The sequence below is a fragment of the Chiloscyllium plagiosum genome, chromosome 10, assembly GCF_004010195.1.
Source record: "Chiloscyllium plagiosum isolate BGI_BamShark_2017 chromosome 10, ASM401019v2, whole genome shotgun sequence".
NCBI lineage: Eukaryota > Metazoa > Chordata > Chondrichthyes > Orectolobiformes > Hemiscylliidae > Chiloscyllium > Chiloscyllium plagiosum.
Window position 1 is genome coordinate 72,986,433 of NC_057719.1, and position 22,619 is coordinate 73,009,051.

At 40.8% G+C, this 22,619-nt stretch overlaps 2 protein-coding genes across 4 annotated transcripts in view; both read right to left on the minus strand.

Moving 5' to 3' along the window:
- The window catches only part of heatr5a (HEAT repeat containing 5a), a 149,777-nt gene extending 128,275 nt beyond the window's left edge, over positions 1 to 21,502 (minus strand). Inside the window, exons 1-2 of one of the 3 annotated variants that reach the window (XM_043698069.1) lie at positions 21,411 to 21,502; positions 21,025 to 21,094 (exon numbers count right to left, since the gene is read on the minus strand). The gene's annotated coding sequence lies outside the window, so the exon portion shown is untranslated. Of the gene's footprint in view, positions 1 to 6,466; positions 6,552 to 9,715; positions 9,843 to 21,024; positions 21,095 to 21,410 lie in introns of those variants that run through there. The other 2 variants (XM_043698068.1, XM_043698067.1) reach the window with 2 other exon arrangements.
- Positions 15,475 to 21,619, minus strand: dtd2 (D-aminoacyl-tRNA deacylase 2). Its single transcript, XM_043698071.1, has 3 exons — positions 21,418 to 21,619; positions 21,025 to 21,094; positions 15,475 to 15,819 (listed from the first exon to the last, which is right to left on the minus strand). Exons 1-3 carry the CDS (start codon positions 21,505 to 21,507, stop codon positions 15,494 to 15,496), a joined length of 486 nt encoding a protein of 161 aa, XP_043554006.1. The 5' UTR covers positions 21,508 to 21,619; the 3' UTR covers positions 15,475 to 15,493.
- Between the last annotated feature and the right edge of the window lie 1,000 nt (positions 21,620 to 22,619).

Sequence of the window (22,619 nt, forward strand, 5' to 3'; positions counted from 1 at the left end):
ATAATAGGGTAGTTATGGTAGGGGATTTTAACTTTCCAAACATCGACTGGGACTGCCATAGTGTTAAAGGTTTAGATGGAGAGGAATTTGTTAAGTGTGTACAAGACAATTTTCTGATTCAGTATGTGGATGTACCTACTAGAGAAGGTGCAAAACTTGACCTACTCTTGGGAAATAAGGCAGGGCAGGTGTCAGTGGGGGAGCACTTGGAGGCCAGCGATCATAATTCTATTTGTTTTAAAATAGTGATGGAAAAGGTTAGACCAGATCTAAAAGTTGAAGTTCTAAGTTGGAGGATGGCTAACTTTGACAGTATTAGGCAAGAACTTTCAAAAGCTAACTGGGGGCAGATGTTCGCAGGTAAAGGGATGGCTGAAAAATGGAAGCCTTCAGAAATAAGATAATGAGAGTCCAGACACAGTATATTCCTGTTAAGGTTAAAGAGAAGGCTGGTGGGAATGCTGGATGACTAAAGAAATTGAGATTTTGATCAAGAAAAAGGAGGAAGCATTTGTCAGAGATAGCATTACAGCTATACGGAGGGAGGATATTCCCAGAAATGCACGCAGGGAAGTTATTTGGGTGGAACTGAAAAATACGAAAGGGATGATCACCTTATTGGGAATGTATTATAGACCCCCTAATATTCAGCAGGAAATTGAGAAACAAGTTTGTAAGGAGATCTCAGTTATCTGTAAGAATAATAGGGTGGTTATGGGAGGGGATTTAACTTTCCAAACATAAACTGGCTCAAAGGTAGAAGACAACGGGTGATGGTTGAGGGTAGTTTTTCAGACTGGAGGCCTGCCACAAGGATCGGTAATGGGTCCACGACTTTTCATCATTTATATAAATGATTTGGATGCGAGCATAAGAGACATGGTTAGCAGATGACACCAAAATTGGAGGTGTAGTGGACAGCAAAGAAGGTTACCTCAGATTACAACAGGATCTTGATCAGATAGGCCAACGGGCTGAGGTGTGGCAGATGGAGTTTAATTTAGATAAATGCGAGGTGCTGCATTTTGGGAAAGCAAATCTTAGCAGGATTTATACACTTAATGGTAAGGTCCTCGGGAGTGTTGCTGAACAAAGAGACCTTGGAGAGCAGGTTCATAGCTCCTTGGAAGTAGAGTCGTTTGGTATGTTTTCCTTTATTGGTCAGAGTATTGAGTACATGAGTTGGGAGGTCATGTTGCAGCTGTAGAGGATATTGGTTAGACCACTTTTGGAATACTGTGTGCAACTCTGGTCTCCTTCCTGTCAGAAGGATGGTGTGAAACTTGAAAGGGTTCACAAAAGATTTACAATGATGTTGCCATGATTGGAGGATTTGAGCTATCAGGAAAGGTTGAATAGGCTGAACCTGTTTTCCTTATAGCATTGGAGGCTGAAGGGTGACCTTATAGAGGTTTATAAAATCATGAGGGGCATGGATAGGATAAATAGACAAAGGCTTTTTCCTCGAGTGGGGGAGTCCAGAACTACAGCGCATAGGTTCAGGGTGAGAGGGGAAAGATATAAAAAAAGACCTCAGAGGCACCTTTTTCACATAGAGAGTGGTACGTGTATAGAATGAGCTGCCAGAGGAAGGGGAGGAGGCTGGTACAATTGCAATATTTAAAAGGCATCTGGATAGGTATATGAATAGGAAAGGCTTGGAGGGATATGGGCCAGGTGCCGGCAGGTGGGACTAGATTGGGTTGGGATATCTGGTCGGCACGGACGGGTTGGACCGAGGGGTCTGTTTCCATGCTGTACATCTCTATGACTCTATGAGGGAACTAAATGAAATATCTCCAAATTTGCAGATGACTCAAAGCTGTATGGGTGGGTGAGCTATGTGAAGGAGCCAACGATGCTTCAGTGTGATTTGGACAAGCTGAGTCAGTGGACAAATTCATGATAGATAAAATATAATGTGGATAATTGTGAAATAATCCACTTTTGGAGCAAAAAGGCATGGACGAGTTTGACCAAAGGGCCTGCTTCCGTGCTGTACATCTCTATGACTTGAAGTGGTGGATGTGGACACAATTACGATGTTTAAAACACACTTGGAAAAGGACATGAATAGGAAAGATTTGGAGGTATATGAGTGGGTGAGACCAGTTTTGTTTGGGATTATGTTCGGCATGGACTGGTTGGACCGAAGGGTCTGTTTCCATGTTGTGCGACTCTATGTTAAAGTGGAACACTTAGAAAATTCAAAGTGATCAGACAGAGCCAACATGGTTTGTGTGGTGAAAATCATGTTCAACCAAGTTATTGGAGCTCTTTGACAAAATATGAGATTTAGATAAAGGGAAGCCAACTTGATGGGCTAAACTTTGAAATCCAGAAGGTATTTGGTGTGGTACCACATCTACTGTTACTGCAAAAGATAAAGACTCATGGTGCACTGGCATGAATAGAAGTTGGTTTAGCTAACAGAAACATTAGGTATAAACGGATCATTTTCAGGTTAGCAAGGTGTAATGAATGGTGTGCCATAGGAATCAGTGCTGTGGCCTCAAGTATTTATAATTTGGAAATGATGTGGATGAAGAGACCAAAGGTTATGGCTACTTAATTTGCTAATGTCACAAAGATAGGTAGGAAAGTTATAAGGAGGACAGAAGAGACTTCAGGAATACAGATATTTAAGCGAGTAGTTGAAGATTTGGCAAATGGAATATAATGTGGAACTGCCATTTTCTCAAGAAAAAATAATAAGAAAGCATATTATCTAAACAGTGAAAAATTGCAATTGAAAAGTGGAGGATGTTTTCGTGCATGAATTGCAAATGGTTAGCATGTAGGTAAAGGAAGCAATGAGGGAAAATAATGAAACATTATTGCTTACTCTAAGGGGGAGTAAACACAAAGTAGTATGGTTGTGCTTCAGTTGTTGAATTCTATGGAATTGGTCTCCTTATTAAAAGAGGCTGTAAATGCATGGAATCAGTTCAGAGATGCTTTGTTGACTAATAACTGAATAGGTGGGTCGTCTTACTAGGAAAGGCTGAGAAGCTTTTCTTCTAAACATTGCAATTTAGAACAGCAAAAAGGAACTGGAAGTGCAGATCCTTAAGAGTCTTGACAAGATAAATGTGGAAAGCTCATTTCCTCTTACAGGAAAATCTAGAATAAGGGGACACTTTAAAAATAAGATCTGTCCCTTTAAGAAAAAATGTATTCTGCATTGTTGACAGAGGGCTGAGTATATTTGGAACTCTGTCTGAAAAGGTGGAAGCAGAGTCTTTGAATATTTTTAAGACAGAAGTGAATAGAATCTTGGTAAGCAAACAGGTGAAAGGTTATTCTGAGATGTTCAGGGGCTAACTTGCTCTGCTAACCTTCAAGAAATTGGCTGTCCCGGGGGTAGGGTGGTATGTTTCTCTGTCTTGTAGGTTCAATGTAATAAAAAATGTACATTGCCATCTCCTATTGTTCAGAGTAAATTTATATTATCATTCTCTATTCAGAATCAATAAGAACATTGCAGTTAAAATTCTGACTACTCCCTGCAGTTAAAAAAAAGATTTACACCAGATCTTTCCATTATGGAATTATGCAAATTACATTGTTTCTGGAGACAAATCAGGTCACTGCATTATGTCTTAAGTGGCATGTGACTATGGGGAGTGGTTGGGGATGTCTTGTGGGCACTACTGACTGTGATGTGAGATTTTTTATTAAGGAAGAACCGGTTCCTTTGTTCAGAGAGATCTCTTGACATGGTTCCACAAGCATTGCGAAGAGTATTAAGGGTTCCCCCAAAGCTTATACTTGCTTAATAAATTTTGGCTGTTCAGAAGTTGGTGTCTTGCAGTTGCATCAAATGTGTAAGAGTCTCAAGAAGAAAAACCTAACAACTCCAAGTAGACAAGAACGTGGAATTGAGGTAAGTCATGATTACATTAAATGACATAGCAGAATTAAGGAGCCAAATAGCCTAATGCTGTTCCAAACTTGAATATCTACATGTCATAATCCTCATGACAAATTTATGAAATTCTCAAGAGGTATTGGTAATCAGATATATGAATTTCCATGAACGCAAGATCAAATTACTGCCTGCAACAGAAAGATGGTGAAGAAATACTTGAATTGCATTGCTTGTGATAATATAATGCCAACTGTTTGAAGGATAGAATTTACTTAAATATTGTTGCACACTAAGCAATAGATTAGAGATAAAGTGACTTAACTAGCAATCCAATTTCACTTAACTACCAACACTCCATCACATTTACTATTTGCTGTCAGTGTCCTGCAAATTGCAGGTCTAACTCATTAAAAAAGCAAACTGGCTGATTTACTGGTTTGTATTTTGAGCACAACAGTTACGTCACAGAGTCAGAGTTGCATAGCATGGAAACAGACCCTTTCATCCAACTTCTCCACGCCTATCAGATATCCTAAATTAATCTATTCCTTTTGCTCACATCCCTTTAAACCCGTCCTATTCATATACTCATCCAGATGCATTTTAAATGTTGTAATTTTATCAGCCTCCACTGCTTCCTCTTATTCCATACACATACCATCCTCTGCATGAAAAATATGTCCCTTGGTCCCTTTTATATCTTTCCAGCCTCACCTTCAACTTATACTCTCTAGTTTTGGACTCCACTACTGTGTGAAAAAGATCTTGTCTATTTACCCTATCTATGCCCCTCAAGATTTTATAAACCTCTATAAAGTCATGCCTCAGCCACTCCAGGGAAAATAGCCCCTGCCTATTCAGCCTGTCCCTTTCGCTCAAACCTGACAACATCCTTGTCAATCTCTTCAGAATGCTTTCAAGTTTACCAACATCTTTCTGATAGGAAGGAGACCAGAATTGAATGTGGTATTCCAAAAGTGGCCTAACCAATGTCCTGTACAGCCACAACATGACATCCCAACTCCTATGCTTAATGCACTGACCAGTAAAGGCAAGTGTACCAAACATCATTTTCTCTACCCTGTCTACCTGGCACTCCACCTTCCAAGAACTATGAACCAGCATCCCATGGTCTCTTTATTCGGTAATTCTCCCCAGGACCCTTTTATTAAGTATTCAAGTCCTACCCTAATTTGCTTTTCCAAAATGCAACACCTCAGATTTATCTAAATTAAACTCCATCTGCCACTCATCGGCCCATCTGATCAAGGTCCCATTGTACTAAGATAACACAATTGATGGTGTAGTGGACAGTGAATAAGTTTGTCATCTGCAAACTTACTAACCATACCTCCTATATTCACATCCAAATCATTTATATAAATGACAAAAATGGGTGGACACAGCACTGATCTTTGCAGCACACTGCTGGACTTGGGGCCCCCATTCCGATAAACAATCCTCCACACCACCCTCTGTCTTCTACCTTCAAACCAATTTTGTATCCAAATGGCTGGCTCTCCCTGGATTCCAAGTGATTTGACCTTGCTGACCAGTCTATCACGCGGAAACTTGTGGAACATCTTCAAGTTCGTATAGACAATGCCCACCGCTATATCTTCAAACTTCTTTGTCACTTCCTCAAAAACTCAATCAAGTTAGTGAGACATTACATTCCATATACAAAATCATGTTGACTATCCCTAATACATGTAAATCCTGTCCCTCAGAATCACCTCAAACAGCTGACCTACCACTGATGTTAGGCTCATAGCTCTGACTTTTGTTTACCATTTCTTAAATAATGGTACATTAGCCACCCTGCAGGCTTCCAGCACCACACACGTGGCTATCAATGGTACAAATAGCTCAGCTGGGAGCCCAGCAATCACTCCCCTGTGTTCCAGAAAGTTTTGGGATACACCTGATTAGGTTCTGAGGATTTATCCACCTTTGTGTGTTTTAAGTGTTACAGGAATCAATTATTTACTATGATCACAAACACCATATATATACATCACAGGATTTATTAAATCTCCTGCAATCATATACATATAAGTAGATTGCTTCAATGTGCAATTTCTGCTACAAACTTGTGATGGTACAGTAATCATGTCTGGCTGCAACTAGAATACTGCTGATCTTGAAAACTTATTTAGTAGGTTTCAAAGAATGTTCGCAGTTGATTCAGACTTTGGAAAAACCATCAGCCCCTTCAGCAGGAATTTTCTCGACAATACTCAAAGCATGAATTACAGACCAGTTGTCAAAAAATGAGTACTCACAAACAAAACAGCACAATTGATAATTTTCTCGTATCTTTATAAGTATTATGAAAAGCATTTGAAGAAAGTAGTTTTAAAATTTTACCAAACAATGCAGAAAGTAGTTACCAATTACATAATATGTTGGCTGGTGCATCGTATCAGATACAATTCCAAACCTTATGCAAATGGATTGGGTCCAACAGACCAGCACTGACTTGAAGCCTTTTATTAACCAGAAATAAAAAGAATGTGATCTTTGTTGAAAAGTTATAACGCACAATGTCAGTATTGTTGACAAAGCTAACATTTCTTTCCCTTCCCCATTTACCTCAGAGGAAGTGATGGTGAGCTGCTTTCTTGAACCAATGCAGTCTGGCTGGTGCTACCTCAGAAGGGTGTTGCAGTACTTTCACCTGACAGTGAAGGAACAGAAATATAGTTCCAAGTCAGGACAGTGTGTAACCTGGAAAGAAGCCCAAGGATAGCAGTATTCCCACACCTCTGCTTCTTTTGTCCTCTGGATGGTAGAAGTCAAGGGTTTGAAAATTTTGCCACTGTATCAGTAGCAGAAGTAGAAGTGCTAATTCGGCAGGCTGCTATGTCATAGACATCCATAGCACACAAAAAGGCACTTCAGCCAATCAGGTCTCCACCAGTCAAAAACTGCTACCTAAAAATTATAATCTCATTTTCCAATATTTGGCCCATCATCTTGTATGCTTTGGCAATGCAAGTGCACACCTAAACACTTCTTTACACTTATGAGTGCTTCTGTCTCTACAACTCTTATAGACAGTGAGTTCCAGATTCCCACCAGCATCCCCTTTAAACCTCCTGCCCCTTAATTTAAATCTGTGGCCCCAGTCACTGATCCTTCAAACTACAGGAAAATGTTCCTTCACGTCTATCCTATCTGTGCCCTTCAAACTTTTATACATCTCAATCAGGTCCCTACTCAGTCTCTTCAGCTCCAAGGAAAATTATCTCTGTCTGTCCAATCTCTCTTCATCTTTCAAACTCCCTCACCCAGCCAACATCCTGGTAAATCTCTGCACCCTCCAGTGCAGTCACATCCCTTCTATAATGCAGATTCCAGAACTGCACACAATACACTAGCTGTGACCTAACCAATGTTTTATGCAGTTTCAACATTACCTTCCTGCTCTTAAACTCAATGTCTTGGCTAATAAAAGAAAGAATCCCATTTGCATTCTTAACCACATTATTAACCTGTCCTGATACATTAATAGTCCAGTGGGCATACACACGATGATCCCTCTGAACCTAAATGCTTCTCATGTCCTACTATTTATCATGTGTTTCCTCACCTTATTTGTTCTGCCTGGTCCTACCCCACACTTAGCTGATTGAATTTCATTTGCCCACTGATCAGCCCATCTATATCTTCCTGTTCTTCTTACCACCCCAACAATTTTTGTATCTTCTATGAATTTAATGTGCAAACTTACTGTCTTGGATGCTGTTGAAATTTGAGTGTTGTTGCCTATCATCCAGGCAGATAGAGGGCTCTCCATCACAATCTTGTATTGTGTCTAGTGAATGAGGACATGAGTTACTTGTCTCATTGTTCATAGGAAATGATAGCCACAACTTTTATATGGCTGGTGTGGTTAAGTTTCTGGATGTTTTTAAGTGGGATATCAGCAACTGTACTGCTATAGAATGTCAACGTGAAGGTGGGATTCATTTGATACTGTTGAAATAGTTTTTGGAAATCATGAGCTTACACCTTAAGAGCAGAATGAAGAAAATACAATATGTTCCACTGAAACCTTCAACACAAACCACCAATCTTATCAAGATAAAATCACTCAAACAACAGGCAACAGATTATCAATTATATCAATTTTATCAATATTTTGGCAACATAAAAACCATTTTAATCCTTAGGGAAAGCGCCAAGTTTTAAAATGGACAACAAACTCAAAGCTGATGTTTCACAGATAACAATGAACAATCTCTTTAACATATGAAATATCAATGTCAAATAAATGTGAAGCTTAGTGCATTTTTAAAAAATGCTTCAAATTGCTTTTCAAACGTTTCTCATCTCATTAGAGTGGCACTGGCCAATTCATATCCTCCATGATATTCTTCTTTTGAAAGTCAATGGTTAACAGTTCTTACATCAACACCAGATGCCAGAAAAAAACTCTCCTCCATCTTCCCCACCCACCCTAACCATGTAAAAGAAAATAACATTCCCACAAATGTCTGTATACAAAAAATGGCTGCTGCAAGTTCAATACAGTGTGTACCATTGGCAGTAATACACCATTACAGGAATAAATTTGACCTGAACTACTTGCTTGAAATTGTTTATGGAAAACCACCTGCTACTGAAAATCACATCTCAATTCACTTATGTGAAACATTCTTGATCAACATATTGCCAATTATATCCAAAAAGAATGGATCACAGCAAAAAATATTTAAATAAGCTAAAAATATTTTCCTTTCCTAACGTTAAAAAACAGGGGACATCAATTTCAGCAAAGGACAAATTATAGAGGGCTTCTAAGGAAGATTTTTTTCAGCTGAAAGGAATGGATATCTTGAGCTCAGTGCCTAAAATGGCTGGTAGAGGCAGGAACCATCACAACATTTAAGTTGTATTTAGACACTTACTTGAAGCGTCACAGCATACAAGGCTATGGGCCAAGTGCTGGAGCATAGTCGGAATGTCGATCCGTGATTGATAACCAACATAGACACGATGGGCTGGCGAATTGTAAGACTCTAACCTACCTAATTGTGTTTCACCATTGAACTACTTCCCTTCTGCCCCCTTTTCACACGGATCTTAAACTAGTGTTTGCAACTTCTGCAAAAACTGTCAACTAATTCAGGTTAAAACTCAAAAGACCTATTAATTGTGATAAACTGATCCACAAACTGGGCAAATTAGCAATGCTATGCGGTAGTTTGCAATCTGCGCCTATAATTGACAGAATATTTGCAGAATCGCTATAAAATATCGAAGTTTTATTTCTCAAATCGACCTTTACCCACTGACATAAACTTCCTGACGCCCAACCCTGTAATGACTGGCACAGTGGTTAATTGAGACAGCAATATGCCGAGGTTTCTTAATGGATCCACTTGGGCACTAGCGCCGCAGAGAGTAGGTTTGCACTAGTTGATGCATGGCACTGTCAGCTTCTACAGTCCCGCCACTTGTGCAGCTTCCACCGGGGAGGGGGACAGCCTCCGCCCGGACCCTAACCAGGGGCTCCTGTCTGTTGTAAGCCTTCAATCCGCTTCCTCTGGGCAAGCCCAGTCGAATTTCAGCCATTGGTTTGGCTTTAGGAAACGAAGGACGGGACTGAGATGGACAGAGGGCGAAGCACTCTTTTCCAACAACAACCCGACGATTTTAAAAAGTGAGGGCCCTCTCTGCAATCTCAGCCATACTCTGGCTCTGTCCACTTGCCTGCACAGAGACCGATTGCTCCCTGCAGTGTATTTCGTCCCCAGGTTTCTCGGTGAACGGCAGCCAATGCCCCTGGAGTTTAAACGGCCCCTGAGAATCGCCCTCCCAGGCCCCACTGCTCACCTCCTCCTGGTAACAGCAACCGTCCGTAACTAAGGGCCAGCCGAGCTCTGAGCGATCGAACAACCCCAGCAGCCAATTGAGCTCCGAGCGATCGAACGGCTCCAGCGGCCAGCCGAACCCCGAGCGATCGGATAATGCAGAAGGTTCGGCTGTAAGTGAGCGTCTGAAGTTCTGACGCAGAGGATTCTGCGAGAATCGCCCAAGTAGTTGAAATGTGGAATGGGCAATCACCGTGCGCCTGAAACCCTCTAGGGGAAAAAGTCCCAAACTCTTCCGCCTTACTTAATAATTAGCCAGTAAAAGTTAGACACATTAAACCCAGTCGAATTCCTGGGGTTGTGGATAGGCTGCGCTTGTTTTCCTTAGAATGCTGAGGGAGAACCCCCTTAGAAGCACCAACAACCAAGGGCACGGATACAAGGTCAGCAGCGGGAGTTTTAGAAGTGTTTGAAGACTATTTTCCCCCCTACCCACTGTGGTGGGTATCTGCAACTTGCTAAGGTACAGACGGGAGCCGTCCAGACATTTCTGATGATCATTTGAAACATTATAGCACGCAATGCTCGGTGTAGGAAAACGTAATTAGATTTGATGCTTGATGACTGGTGCCGACATGATGTGCTAAAAGGACCTTTCTTCATGTTCAGGGACACGATGAGGGAATCTACTGTTCATAGACTGCAAGTGGACCCTGCCCAAGCATGTTGCAGCACCGGTAGTAATAGAACGTTAGTACTTCCAAATAAATCTGTTGGGAGTATAACCTGGTGTTGTGTGATTTTCAACTTTGTCCAACACCGGCACCTCCTCGCATTGGAGGCAGTGGTGACAGGCGGAGATTGGAAGTGGTCGCTTTTGGCTGCAAGCACTCCGCTCCTCCCAAAACTCCAGTCTGTGGCTTTGCTAGGGTACCTGCATAGAGAAAACTTCAAATTTCAGCTGTGGACCTTTCTCATTCCTTTTGGCTTAGTTTCCTTTATTTCTGCTGTTATTTTCTCTTTTATTCCGGTTTTGTAATCATGTGTAACCAAGATGGCTCTGGAGAATGGCAACTATGTACACTTTTCAGTGTACTCTTGTATTTCAATATTTGAGGACTTGTGGCAATAAATTGTAATTCTACCGCATCGTTTACCTTCTCTCAATAGCTACTGAAGTGCCTTAAGAACCTTTTAAACACCAAAATGGTAACAACTGCTGCAAATTGGAGTTTCATTTCAGTGTCAATTCACTCTACTGTTGTCTGCATAGATGTTTATATACTGGAATGCGCTGACGATTTGGGCTATTATGAGAAATGAGTGCAATGACCAGTTTTGCAAGTTGAACATTCTTTCAATAAATTAGAACTCAGGTGTCATGTACAATAGTCAACATTTTCCAAAATTAACTGGAAAAAATAGTTGATCACAAAATAACAGAAGCCAGGAGGAGGCTATTCATCCCACTGCATTCTCTGGATTCCGTGAAAGGACATTTGTTTGAAGACAGCTGTGCAATCAATCAGATAGAACTACAAGATCACAATGGACAGGACAATGTGTCAGAATGCCAAACTGCTTCTTCTCTACCAGGTCTATTTTCTTTACTCAAATGACAAAAGGCCAAAAAAAGCTACACTCCAGAACCTTTCATGGAAGCAAAGCAGGATTATCAACTGGAAGGAGTTTCTTGTCACTTGTTTAAAACTGCAACAACTTATGCATCCAACTGAAGCACAGTTCGAGTTTAGACGTAATAATGACTAAAGGCAGCATAAGAACAGAAGCAATATTACATTCCTTATCCAATTTTGTTGAGACATCCTTCTTCCATCAGCCAAGAGATTTGGTTAATTTACTTGCATGGAGACCCACAACAGAAACTCTGCACAAGCATTATGCTGAAGTCAAGGGAACAACATTCTTCATAGCAATAGCTTGTGTCCCATTTCCCCCACAGTATGAATGTTCTCTTTCAGATATCGATCCAATTCCCTCTTGAATGTTTTGATTGAACATGTTTCCACCACACTCCGGCTACACACTGCAAATTCAAACCTCTCAAGCTGCTGTTGCTTCTTTGACACATTAAATTTGTCCCCCCCCTCAATGTATTGGGAATAGATTCTCCCTATCTGCATGATCCAGGCACTTCAAGATTTTGAATAACTATCAAACTTTGTCTCAATATTCTCTTTCCAAGGAAAACAATCCCAATTGCTCCAATATATTGCTACAAGTTCCTCATTCTGGAACCATTCTTGTAAATCTCCCCCTATTGATTTCACATCTTTCCTAAAGAACTTGTTTCCTATTCTCTTTAAGAGATAAACACCAGTCAAAAATGTATCCTGATTTGCTGCCTATTATCATGCTGTGTAAGTTTACCCCACTTCTTTCCACTCATAAATGGATGTTTTACTGCCTAATAAGTTATAACTGTGGGCAAGAAATCCAGCTGTAGTTGAGAGTTGGGCTGGGAAGTAAACTTTTAAATGGCAAATACCAAAACCAGTTCTCTTTTGTAGTCACTGCCGTGGTCCAAAGATTTATTTGGAGGGATTTTCAGGTTAACAAAGACATTTGTGGTCATCCTTTTCTGCTTTAAATACTTATCTCAAAATGAATAAGTAAGTCTCTATGTGAAATCTCCAGTATTGCCTCATTAAATTAAACCCTGGTCAATGATAATCTAGTAAAATAGTTATTGCAAATTTAACTGTACACGGTCTGTGTCATGATGTTTAAAATCTGCTACCATCATTGTTATCAGGCAAAAGAAATATGTTGAGTGAACTGCCAGGCAGGGAGGGGCAGAAGAGTGAAGTGCCCAGAAAGTAATGTTAGATTGGGATCCTGACATCATTCCGTCGTCTTCCATGTTTCAAGGGCAGATTCTAAGGTAAAGGGAACCACCTTGAATCTGTCGAGAAATTAATTAAGATATTTAAAATAATTAAATACTGTTGCCGTTCAATTAATTGCCAGGGCACGTTTGTTGACTTGAGTAGCCCGACAAGGTCATTGAAGCAAGTGAACAACATTGGGAGCCTGCCTGAGTGAGAGTGAAAAGTGTTATGAAGGTGAAGGCATATACTGTACCATATATAGAGAGAGAGAGAGAGAGAGAGAGAATGCTCTTCTGATCTGAGAGATTACAAGCACCTGTGTATATAACTGGATGACAGTCTCAGTGTTCTGGAAAATTGAAAATAGGGAACATTTGGCTGTGAAATGGATATCTGACTTTTGGTTGCTGTTTTGATAACAATTCGAATTTAACCAGTTTAAATTTATGCCCCACGACACTAAAACCCAATCATTCTTCCAACATCAAACCCATGACAAGATCCAATGTTCGGTATAAGAACACAGACATTTTAAAAATTGGTCAGAGAGCAATTGCCGGAGAGAAAGAAATTGCTGGACAGCTAACTGCCAATCTAACATCTTGCTCTCAAAGAAATTAGAAAACACTCTCTATTACATGTGAAACATACTCACAGTAAAAAGAAATACAATGACACAAGGAGATCAGCAGAAGAGTGAAGGTACAGAAGAAAACAAAGACTGTGTGCATTTGCAATTACGGTCATGTAATTTTAATAAGTGTCTTATTGGAACAGCATTTTTATAGAGTTGGATTTAGATTGTAAATTGTTAAGAGAAAGGGGGACTTGGATTTGTGTTTTTTTTGTTTAATGTTCACTATTAGAAAAATAAATTGATATTTTTTTCTTTAAATAGTGGAATTCGGGAGTTCTCAGTCACTCATATTATAGCAGATTATGAGGCAAGGTGAGCTTTTCTGCATGTTTAGTTTAATTAATAGAGGGGTTCAACCTACCATTTCATTACAAAAGCAACACAGTTACATCTAAGGATTCCAGACATAGCCAGCCACTCATCTGTCATGTGTCCCAGACATTCTGGATCATCACTGCACTGTTTTGAGGTAGAAGGAACCACATATTTGACTTCCTTTGACACTTTCATCCAAGATTGCTTGGTTGGGGAGAGGATTCTTCTCCTTGGAGGCATTCCCCTCAATGCGGCCCCTTAAATCCCACAGCAGAATCTGTAGGAAGACAGAGACTTGAGGTCCATCTCTCCCTGATTGTGGCCCCACTCTCACGGCTGCTGCAGCCTTAAACATTCAAAGTACTCCAAGTCATTCCAACCCACATCATGGTCCCTTTTATTAGAATTCCTTCCTTGAACAGAATGGACACATTATCCTGGCCACCCTTTGTCATGTCAGGCAGGACGCCTTTGTTCAGGAAAAAGGCCTCAACAAAATTTGTTCATTGGTAATGTTTTTGACAGCTTGGTTGGGACTAAGTGTGAAGCATTCCACTTACGATATTGAAGTATGATAGATCTAATCAGTTACTTTTCTAATAGCTGGAGTTAAAGCATTTTAATTGAGGTAATTACAGCCATAGAGAGGTAAAGCAAGGAAACAGACTCTTCAGTCCAATCATCCATGCCGATCAGATATCCTAAATTAATCTAGTCCCATTTGTTAGCACTTGGCCCATATCCTTCTAAATTCTTCCTATTCACATACTCATCCAATGTCTTTTAAAATGTTATAATTGTACCTGCCTGCACCAGTTCCTCAGCCAGCTCATTCCATACACGCACCACACTCTGTGAAAAAGTTGCACCTTAGGTCCCTTTTAAATCTTTCCCCTCTCACCTTAAACTTATGCCCTCTAGTTCTGGATTCACCCAACCGAGGGAAAAGACCTTGTCTATTTATGCTATCCTTGCTCCTCATGATTTGATAAACCTTGCAAAGGTCACCCCTCAGCCTCCGACGTTATTCAAACATTTTATCCAAAACTGCTAAATAAAATGTAATTCAAGATGAAGCAGAGTTCAAATAACAGCAGAGGGTTTCAGTTACAAGATGCTTGACCCGATTAAGGAAAAAACAGCACACTTGACTGGGACCACATCCACAGACAGCCTGTCCCTCCACCACTGACACACCATAGTAGTGTGCATTACACGGTGGCTCAGTGGTTAGCACTGCTGACTCACAGCACCAGGGACCTGGGTTCGATTCCAGCCTCTGGCGACTGTCTGCGTGGAGTTTGCACATTCTCCCTGTGTCTGCATGGGTTCCCTCCGGGTGCTCTGGTCTCCTCCCACAGTCCAAAGATGTGTGGGCCAGGTGATTTAGCCATGCTAAATTGCCCATAGTGATAAGTGCATTAGTAGAGAGTAGGTGCATGGGTCTGGGTGGGTTGCTCTTCGAAGGGTTGGTATGGACCTGTTGGGCTGAAGAGTCTGTTTCTGTACTGTTGGTAATCTAATAGGTGCAGAACTTAACCAGGGCTCCTTGGACATCATCTTTCCAACACACACCCGCTTCCATCTCACAGGAGGAGGGCAACAGATACAGAGACACACCATCACGAGCACATTCCCTTCCAAACCATCACGTCCCGATTTGGAAATTTATCAACGTTCCTTCAGTGTGGTTGGGTCAAAATTCAAGAACTCCCTCCCCAAAAGCATTGTGGGTCTACCTACAGCAAATAGACTGCAGCAGATCACAATCACTTTCTCAGCAGCAGCTACAGATGGACAATAAATGCTGTTGAACCATTGATGCCCACATCCCAGAAATGAACAATCAAAATTGTCAGTCTCTGAGAAGCAAAATGCAATCTTGTAGTAACAGTGGTCTAATTCACTGCAATTCCATTTTAAAACTAGAGACTTTACACACATCAAAAGAAAAATAATAACTCTTATACACATTTCTGAATTGTGAAATCATGTTTTAAAATTCAATCAAGTGAGTATATGGTCCATTGGTATCCATTTGCAGCACTTGTCTGATCCCATAGGTCCCATGCCTGACCACAACTCCAGCTTCAGCACATTTAGTATTTGAGGCAAATTCCTTTTCACATACAGCAACAAAGTATTCATAAAGTTCTTTTCCTTCCTCTTTTCCAATGTTATAATGGTACTGCATGCTACGCCCCTTGAGTTTGCCACCCAATGTGGCCTGAGGTATAATGATAACATTAGCAGGTAGATCCAGCATTGACACATAGTTGCCTTCATTGCTCTCACACAGCTTCACATTCAACAGCGTATTGACTGTAGCAGGGAAAAATAAACAAAAGCTTACTATGTGCAGTACATTCATAACCCTAACTGCTTAACTTCCCTATACTTTATCAAATCTATTGGAACAAATTTAAAGAGACACTGTTACTTCAGTTGGTTGGATGGCCAGAGTGTGGATTAGAATAACACCATTAAGGTTGAGGAAGACCTGGTTCTTGCATTATGACCTGTTTCTGAAAATGTAAGGCACCGAACCACCATAAGAAACAGCCATGAAAAGTGGCCCAAAATGAAGCATTAGCAGACAATGAGCCATGGACTTGTCTTTGGCAAAGCACACATGGATTAGAACAACTAAGTATCCAATTCACACTTGAATTCTATTAAATATTACATTCAAATTATAACAACTGAGCATTCTTATAACTTTAAAATTTAAACATTTTGACTCAATCTGTTTGTAGATCTATTTTCCCCAAGACTATACTTGATCCATTCCTTTCAATAAACCTTATTTTGTGCTTATCAATAGGAGGTATATTAGAATAAAAAAACCTGAATACTTCCATTTCAGCCACCCATTGTTCATGGGTCAAATGCTGAAGTAATTACCCGTCACTACACTAACTCACCTCTGAACTTGCATGCTAGCTTTTTCTGATTTATACAGGAGGACACAGAAACATGTGTTGTAGCTTTCTCCGTTTAAATAATATTCAGCTTACTTACTCTTCATGCCAAAATGCATGACTTCACATTTTCCTGCATTATTTTCCATCTGCCAGGTGTTTGTTCACTCACCTGACTTGCACATATGCCTTTGCAGACTGTGTGATCCTCTGATTTGCTTTTCCACTAGTTTTTGTGCAAACCTGGCAATAGAAAATTCACTTCCCTCATCCAAATCATTAATAGATGTTGTAAATAATTGTGGTCCCAGCACTGATCTCTAAGATATTCTGCAGTTACAGATTGCCATCCTGAATATCTTCTATCCATATAAATATACTACCCCAACACTATGAGCTCTTTTCACTTTGTATATTGCAAAGTTATGAGCGCCTCCAACTGTGAAAAGTAATCCAAGTATGTATTCAACACCAATGTGACTTCTTGGTTCCCTATTGTTTCCCCAGCCTCATTGCCTTAAGAGTTATGTTCTGGCCTCTCTCGTCCATTTTATATTTTTTTTAATAAACTCTTGCCGTCTATCTTGATAATACTTGCAAGTTTCCCCTCAAACGATTTTTCTCTTTTTTTTTGGTCATTTTTGTTGTTTGCTTTTAAAACTTTCCCAATCCTCTGGCTGATCACTCAGCTTTGGTACATAGTATTTCTTTTCTTTCAATTTGATACTGTCATTAACTTTCCAGGTCGATCATAGTTAGTGTATCCACTTCCAAGAACCCTGCTTTCTCATTGGAATATTGTTGTATGTCATGGACTATTTCACTTATCTCCTCCGTGATTGTTGACTTACACTAGTCTCTGGTTAAGTGACATGTTGATTTTAAAATGTTTCCAATTCCCTCCAGAGCCTTGTTCCCACATCACTCCCCCCCCACCCCATTCCATCGTTGTAGTCACTTCCAGTCCCACAAGCCTTTAAAATGTCTGTGATCCTAAAATTTTTGTCTCTTGCACACACATCATTTTAATTACTTCATCATCAGTGGCTTTGCATTCAGTTGCCGAAACCATCAGCTTATCCTCCTGACACCTCTCCAGCAATTTAATTTGCTTTCCTCCTTAAAGGCACTTCTTACTAGCTACATCTTTACCAAGCTTAGGGGCATCTGACCTTACAGTTCCTTATGTAATGGTATCAAATTTTGTTTCATTACAGCAAAGTAACACAAAATAAATTGGAGAGGCTTCAAAATCAAAAAGGTAATTTTCTTCAACAAGAGATCTGTCAGAAATATTAAAAAAGTGAAATTGAAATCTGCAGGGACTTCTTAACTAAATTGGAATTTTTCCAATTGTTTCTTTTATAATACATGAAAATACCTTTATATATCTTTTTCTAATTTCTGTCGTACCCAGTCAAGTTCAAGATGGCCATAAACTAACCTTCTGTCAGGAGTCCTACTCACACTAAACTGCTGACCACTAAATTTCTCTGCTGGCCCCATAGAGGCTGATATTCTTCACAGATTTTTCATAAGTACTGAAACCCTCCTGTTCAAATCTGCCATAAATCACTCTCCATCTTAAGAAAAAAACCTCAACCCTCTTTATCCTGACTAACTTCCACCACTTTATTTTCCTCTCCAAAAGTTCTCCAGACATATTGTTGATTTCCAAATTAGCAATTGTTTTCACATTTCCACAAACCTTGACATCATTCTCCCTTTTTTTGAAACAGTTGGTCAGTTTGACCAATAATTTACTGACTTATTCCAAGATTCACTGTGGCTCCTTGGCAATTTTACCATTGTTCCTTTCAAAGATAGATAGGTTAAAGATAGTGCAGGATAGGCATGTCCCGTTGAAGGCAAAGGATAGGAAGGGCAAGATTCGTGAACCGTGGATGACAGGAGAAATTGTACGACTAGCAAAGTGGAAAAGGGAAGCATACGTAAGATCTAGGCAAGTAAGAACACAACAGGCCCCTGGAAGAATATCGGAAGAGTAGGTCAAGTCTTAAACGAGGAATCAAGCGGGCTAAAAGGGGTCATGAAATAGCTTTAGCAAGCAGAATTAAGGAGAATCCCACAGCATTTTATTCTTATATAAGAAGCAAGCGGGTAACTAGAGAAAGGATTGGTCCTCTAAAGGATAACGAAGGAAGGCTGTGTATCGAACCTGAGAGAATAGGTGAGATTCTGAATGATTACTTTGCAGCAGTGTTCACTGAGGAGAGGAACATGATGAATGTTGAGATTAGGGATAGAAGGAGAAAGTGAAAACTGCAGATGCTGGAGATCAGAGCTGAAAAATGTGTTGCTGGAAAAGCGCAGAGTTCAGGCAGCATCCAAGGAGCAGGAGATTGGAAGTTTCGGGCATAAGCCCTTCTTCAGGAATGAGGAAGGTGTGCCAAGCAGGCTAAGATAAAAGGTAGGGAGGAGGGACTTGGGGAAGGGGCGTTGGGAATGCGATAGGTGGAAGGAGGTTAAGGTAAGGGTGATAGGCCCGAGAAGGATTGGGGATGTAGAGGTCGGGAAGAATACTGGGTTATTCAGTATTGGAATTGGTCCTCCTGGGAGCAGATGCGACGGAGGCGAAGGAATTGGTATTATGGGATGGCGTTTTTACAGGAGGCAGGGTGGGAGGAGGTGTAATCTAGGTAGCTGTGGGAGTCGGTCGGTTTATAGTAAATGCCCGAAACGTCGAATCTCTTGCTCCTTGGATGCTGCCTGATCTGCTGTGCTTTTCCAGCAACACATTCTTCAGCATTAGGAATAGAAGTTTGATTAGTCTGGATCACGTTGACACAAGTAGGGAAGATGTGTTGGGGTAGGCTAGAGGTTATTAAGGTGGATAAATCCCCAGGGCCGGATGGGTTGCTGAGGGAGGCGAGAGAGGAAATAACTGGGGCCCTGACAGATATCTTTGTGGCATCCTTAAGTACAGGTGAGCTGCCAAAGGACTGCTCATGTTGCCCCCCCCATACAAGGGTTGTAGGGATATTCCAGGTAACTACAGACCAGTGAACCTGATGTTGGTGGTGGGAAAGTTGCTGGAGAAGGTACTGAGGGATAGGATCTATTTATATTAAGAAAAGAATGGGCTTATCAGTGATAGGCAACATGGTTTTGTGCGGGGGAGATCGTGCCTTACCAACTTAGAGTTCTTTGAGGAAGTGACCAAGTTGATAGATGAAGGAAGGGCTGTTGATGTCATATACATGGACTTTGGTATGGCATTTGATAAGGTCCCCCATGGTAAACTAATGAAGAAAGTGAAGTCATATGGTGTGCAGGGTGTTCTAGCTAGGTGGACAAAGAACTGGTAGAGAAACAAAAGACAGTAGTAGTTGAAGGGAGCTTCTTGAAATGGAGAAAGGTGACCAGTGGTGTTTCACAGGGGTCAGTGTTGGGGCCACTGTTGTTTGTAATATACATAAATGATCTTGAAGAGGGCACTGTTGGTATGATCAGCAAGTTTGCAGATGACACGAAGTTTGGTGGATTAGCAGAAAGCATAAAGGACTATCAGAGAATACGGAAGGATATAGATAGATTGGAGAGTTAGGCAGAAAAGTGGCAGATGGTTTTCAATCCAAACAAATGTGAGGTAATGCATTTAAGCAAGATTAATTCTAGAGCAAATTATACAATGAACAGAAGAGCCTTGGGAAAAGTTAATGGGCAGAGAGATCTGTGTGTGCAGGTCCATCGCACCCTGAAGGTTGCTGCACAGGTGGATAGAGTGGTCAAGGCGGCATATAGTATGCTTATATTCAATAGCCTGTCCAATGAAGACAAGAGCTGACAAGTCATGTTAACATTGTACAAGACATTGGTTTGGCCACATTTAGAATACTGTGTACAGTTCTGGTTGCCACATTATCAAAAGGATGTGGATGCTTTGGAGAGGGTGCAGAGCGGGTTTACAAGGATGTTGCCTAGTACGGAGGGTGCTAGCTATGAAGAAAGGTTGAGTAGGTTAGGTTTATTTTCATTAGAAAAAAGGAGATTGAGGGGGGACCTGATTGAGGTTTATAAAATAATGAAGGGTATAGACAGGGTGGATAGAGACAAGCTTTTTCCCAGGATGAAGGATTGAATAACGAGAGGTCACACTTTCAAGGTGAGAGGTGGAAAGTTTAAGGGGGATACATGCAGCAAGTACTTCACACAGAGGGTGGTGGGCATTTGGAAAGCGTTGCATGCAGAGGTGGTAGAGGCAGGCAGGCATGGTAGATTCTATTAAGATGTGTCTGGATAAATGCATGAGTAGGTGGGGAGTAGAGGGATACAAATGCTTAGGAATTGATCGACAGGTTTAGACAGTACAGCTCAGGCTTGAGAGCTGAAGGGCCTGTTCCTGGGCTGTAAATTTTCTTTGTTCTTTAAATGCCTTGAAACTTTAAAAGAAGCTTGATAAATGCTCATTGTTGATGAAGTTGTTATACATAGATCTTTTAAAATTTTGATTGACTCAGCATTGGAAGTAATAGAAACAGCATGAAATAGAAACTGTAGATATTTTCTAATCAACCTGCTCATATATATTACTATACGTCTCTGAAGCAGGTGGGACATGACAATCCATATGCTATATACTTACCCATTTTGGGAATAATGTCAACAGTAGCACTTTTAAAAAAGCAGACGTAGATCAATGTCCCTCTTTGAATCTGTAAATCAAGGAAATCAGAGCAAAAATATACAATATATCTTCCATTAAATGAAGAGAAAAATGAAGGTTGAGTGAAAGGTTGCGTAAACCTCCGGGAGACAGAAGAGAGGAGAGACGGGAAAAAAAATGTTGGTGAGGGAATTAGGTGGGATGTGAAGGAATTCAAAGCTTTAATTCATTTCACAGTCCCAGAGGCCCGACACTTCCTCAGGTTCCATGCCAAACTCCGAGCTCGTTGCCAGAAGAAACAGGGCGTCGGGCAAATCTGTGCACAGTGGCGTAACTAAACCGAAAGCAAGTCGCCTGTCTCTCACCGAGTACCTGAACCCATTCAGCCGCCGCGCCTTCTTCCGCCTCCTTCACTTGCAGCTGGGCAGAGAGACATTGCTGCAGCAACACACGAGCAGCCATCAAAGACAACACTAGCGCCGATGCTTCCGCCGGAAACTCGGGACATTGTCAGGGTCCCCCGGACCGTTAACGCGCAGGCGCTTGGCGGGACTACCTCCACGAGGCAGTTGGGGTATTCGTTCATATCTCTGACCGCGGGAACCACGGAGTATGAAAGGTGTCCTTAAATGTCCTTCATTATGTCCGTATTGCAGTTTTATTCTGTCTCTTTACTTGCTTTGGTTCTCATTCTGGATTTGTTCAACCTCAGCTCATGAACAGGCAGTACAAATTCCGAAACAGAAGATTCAGAATACCACAATATCAGAATGCTACATTAAAACATTTACTGTGGGGTTCCCCTCAACCTCCGAACATCATAAGTTCCTTTTCATACATTTCCCCCTCAACCATTTGAAAACTTCAGTCGAAAATGAAATTGAATCACAAGGTTCCAGATTCTATTCAGAGCTAAGTTCGCTCACTTCTGTAATTTGGCAATAAATGTGCTTATATTGGTCTCGGATCCTTCAGCTCGATAAGAAATAATCAGCTATGGTAACCAGGAAATGATGTTAAACTTGGACAAAACACTTGTTAGACCTCAACTGGAGTATTGTGTCGAGTTGAGTGAACCACATTACTGAAAAGATGTGAATGTGTTGGAGCAATTTACAAAAAAAAAGTTCCAGAAATGAGAAACTTCAGTTGCAAGGATAGATTGGTGAAGTTGGGACAAAAAAAAACAAATTGCGCGAAAAGTTCAGCGGGGCTGGCAGCATCTGTGGAGAGAAATCAAAGCGAACATTTCAGGTCCAATGACCCTTCCTCAGAATAGTTTTGTTTTGAAAAATTTGAGACTGTACTCCTTGGAGAGAAGAAGGCTGTAGGAAATATGGTCGAAGTTTCCAAAATCACGAGCCGACAGGACAAAGGAGATAGGGAGAAAGTACTCCTGCTCATTTAAAAGAGAAGGCGTTGATTTAAAGTGATATGCCAAAGAAGCAAGGGTCATGTGAGAAAACAAAACTTGTTCACGGAGAGTAGTTAAGGTTTTGGAATGCACTACCCGGAAATGTGATTGAGGCAGATTCAATTCAGGCATTGGAGAGAGCATTGGATGATTATTTGGA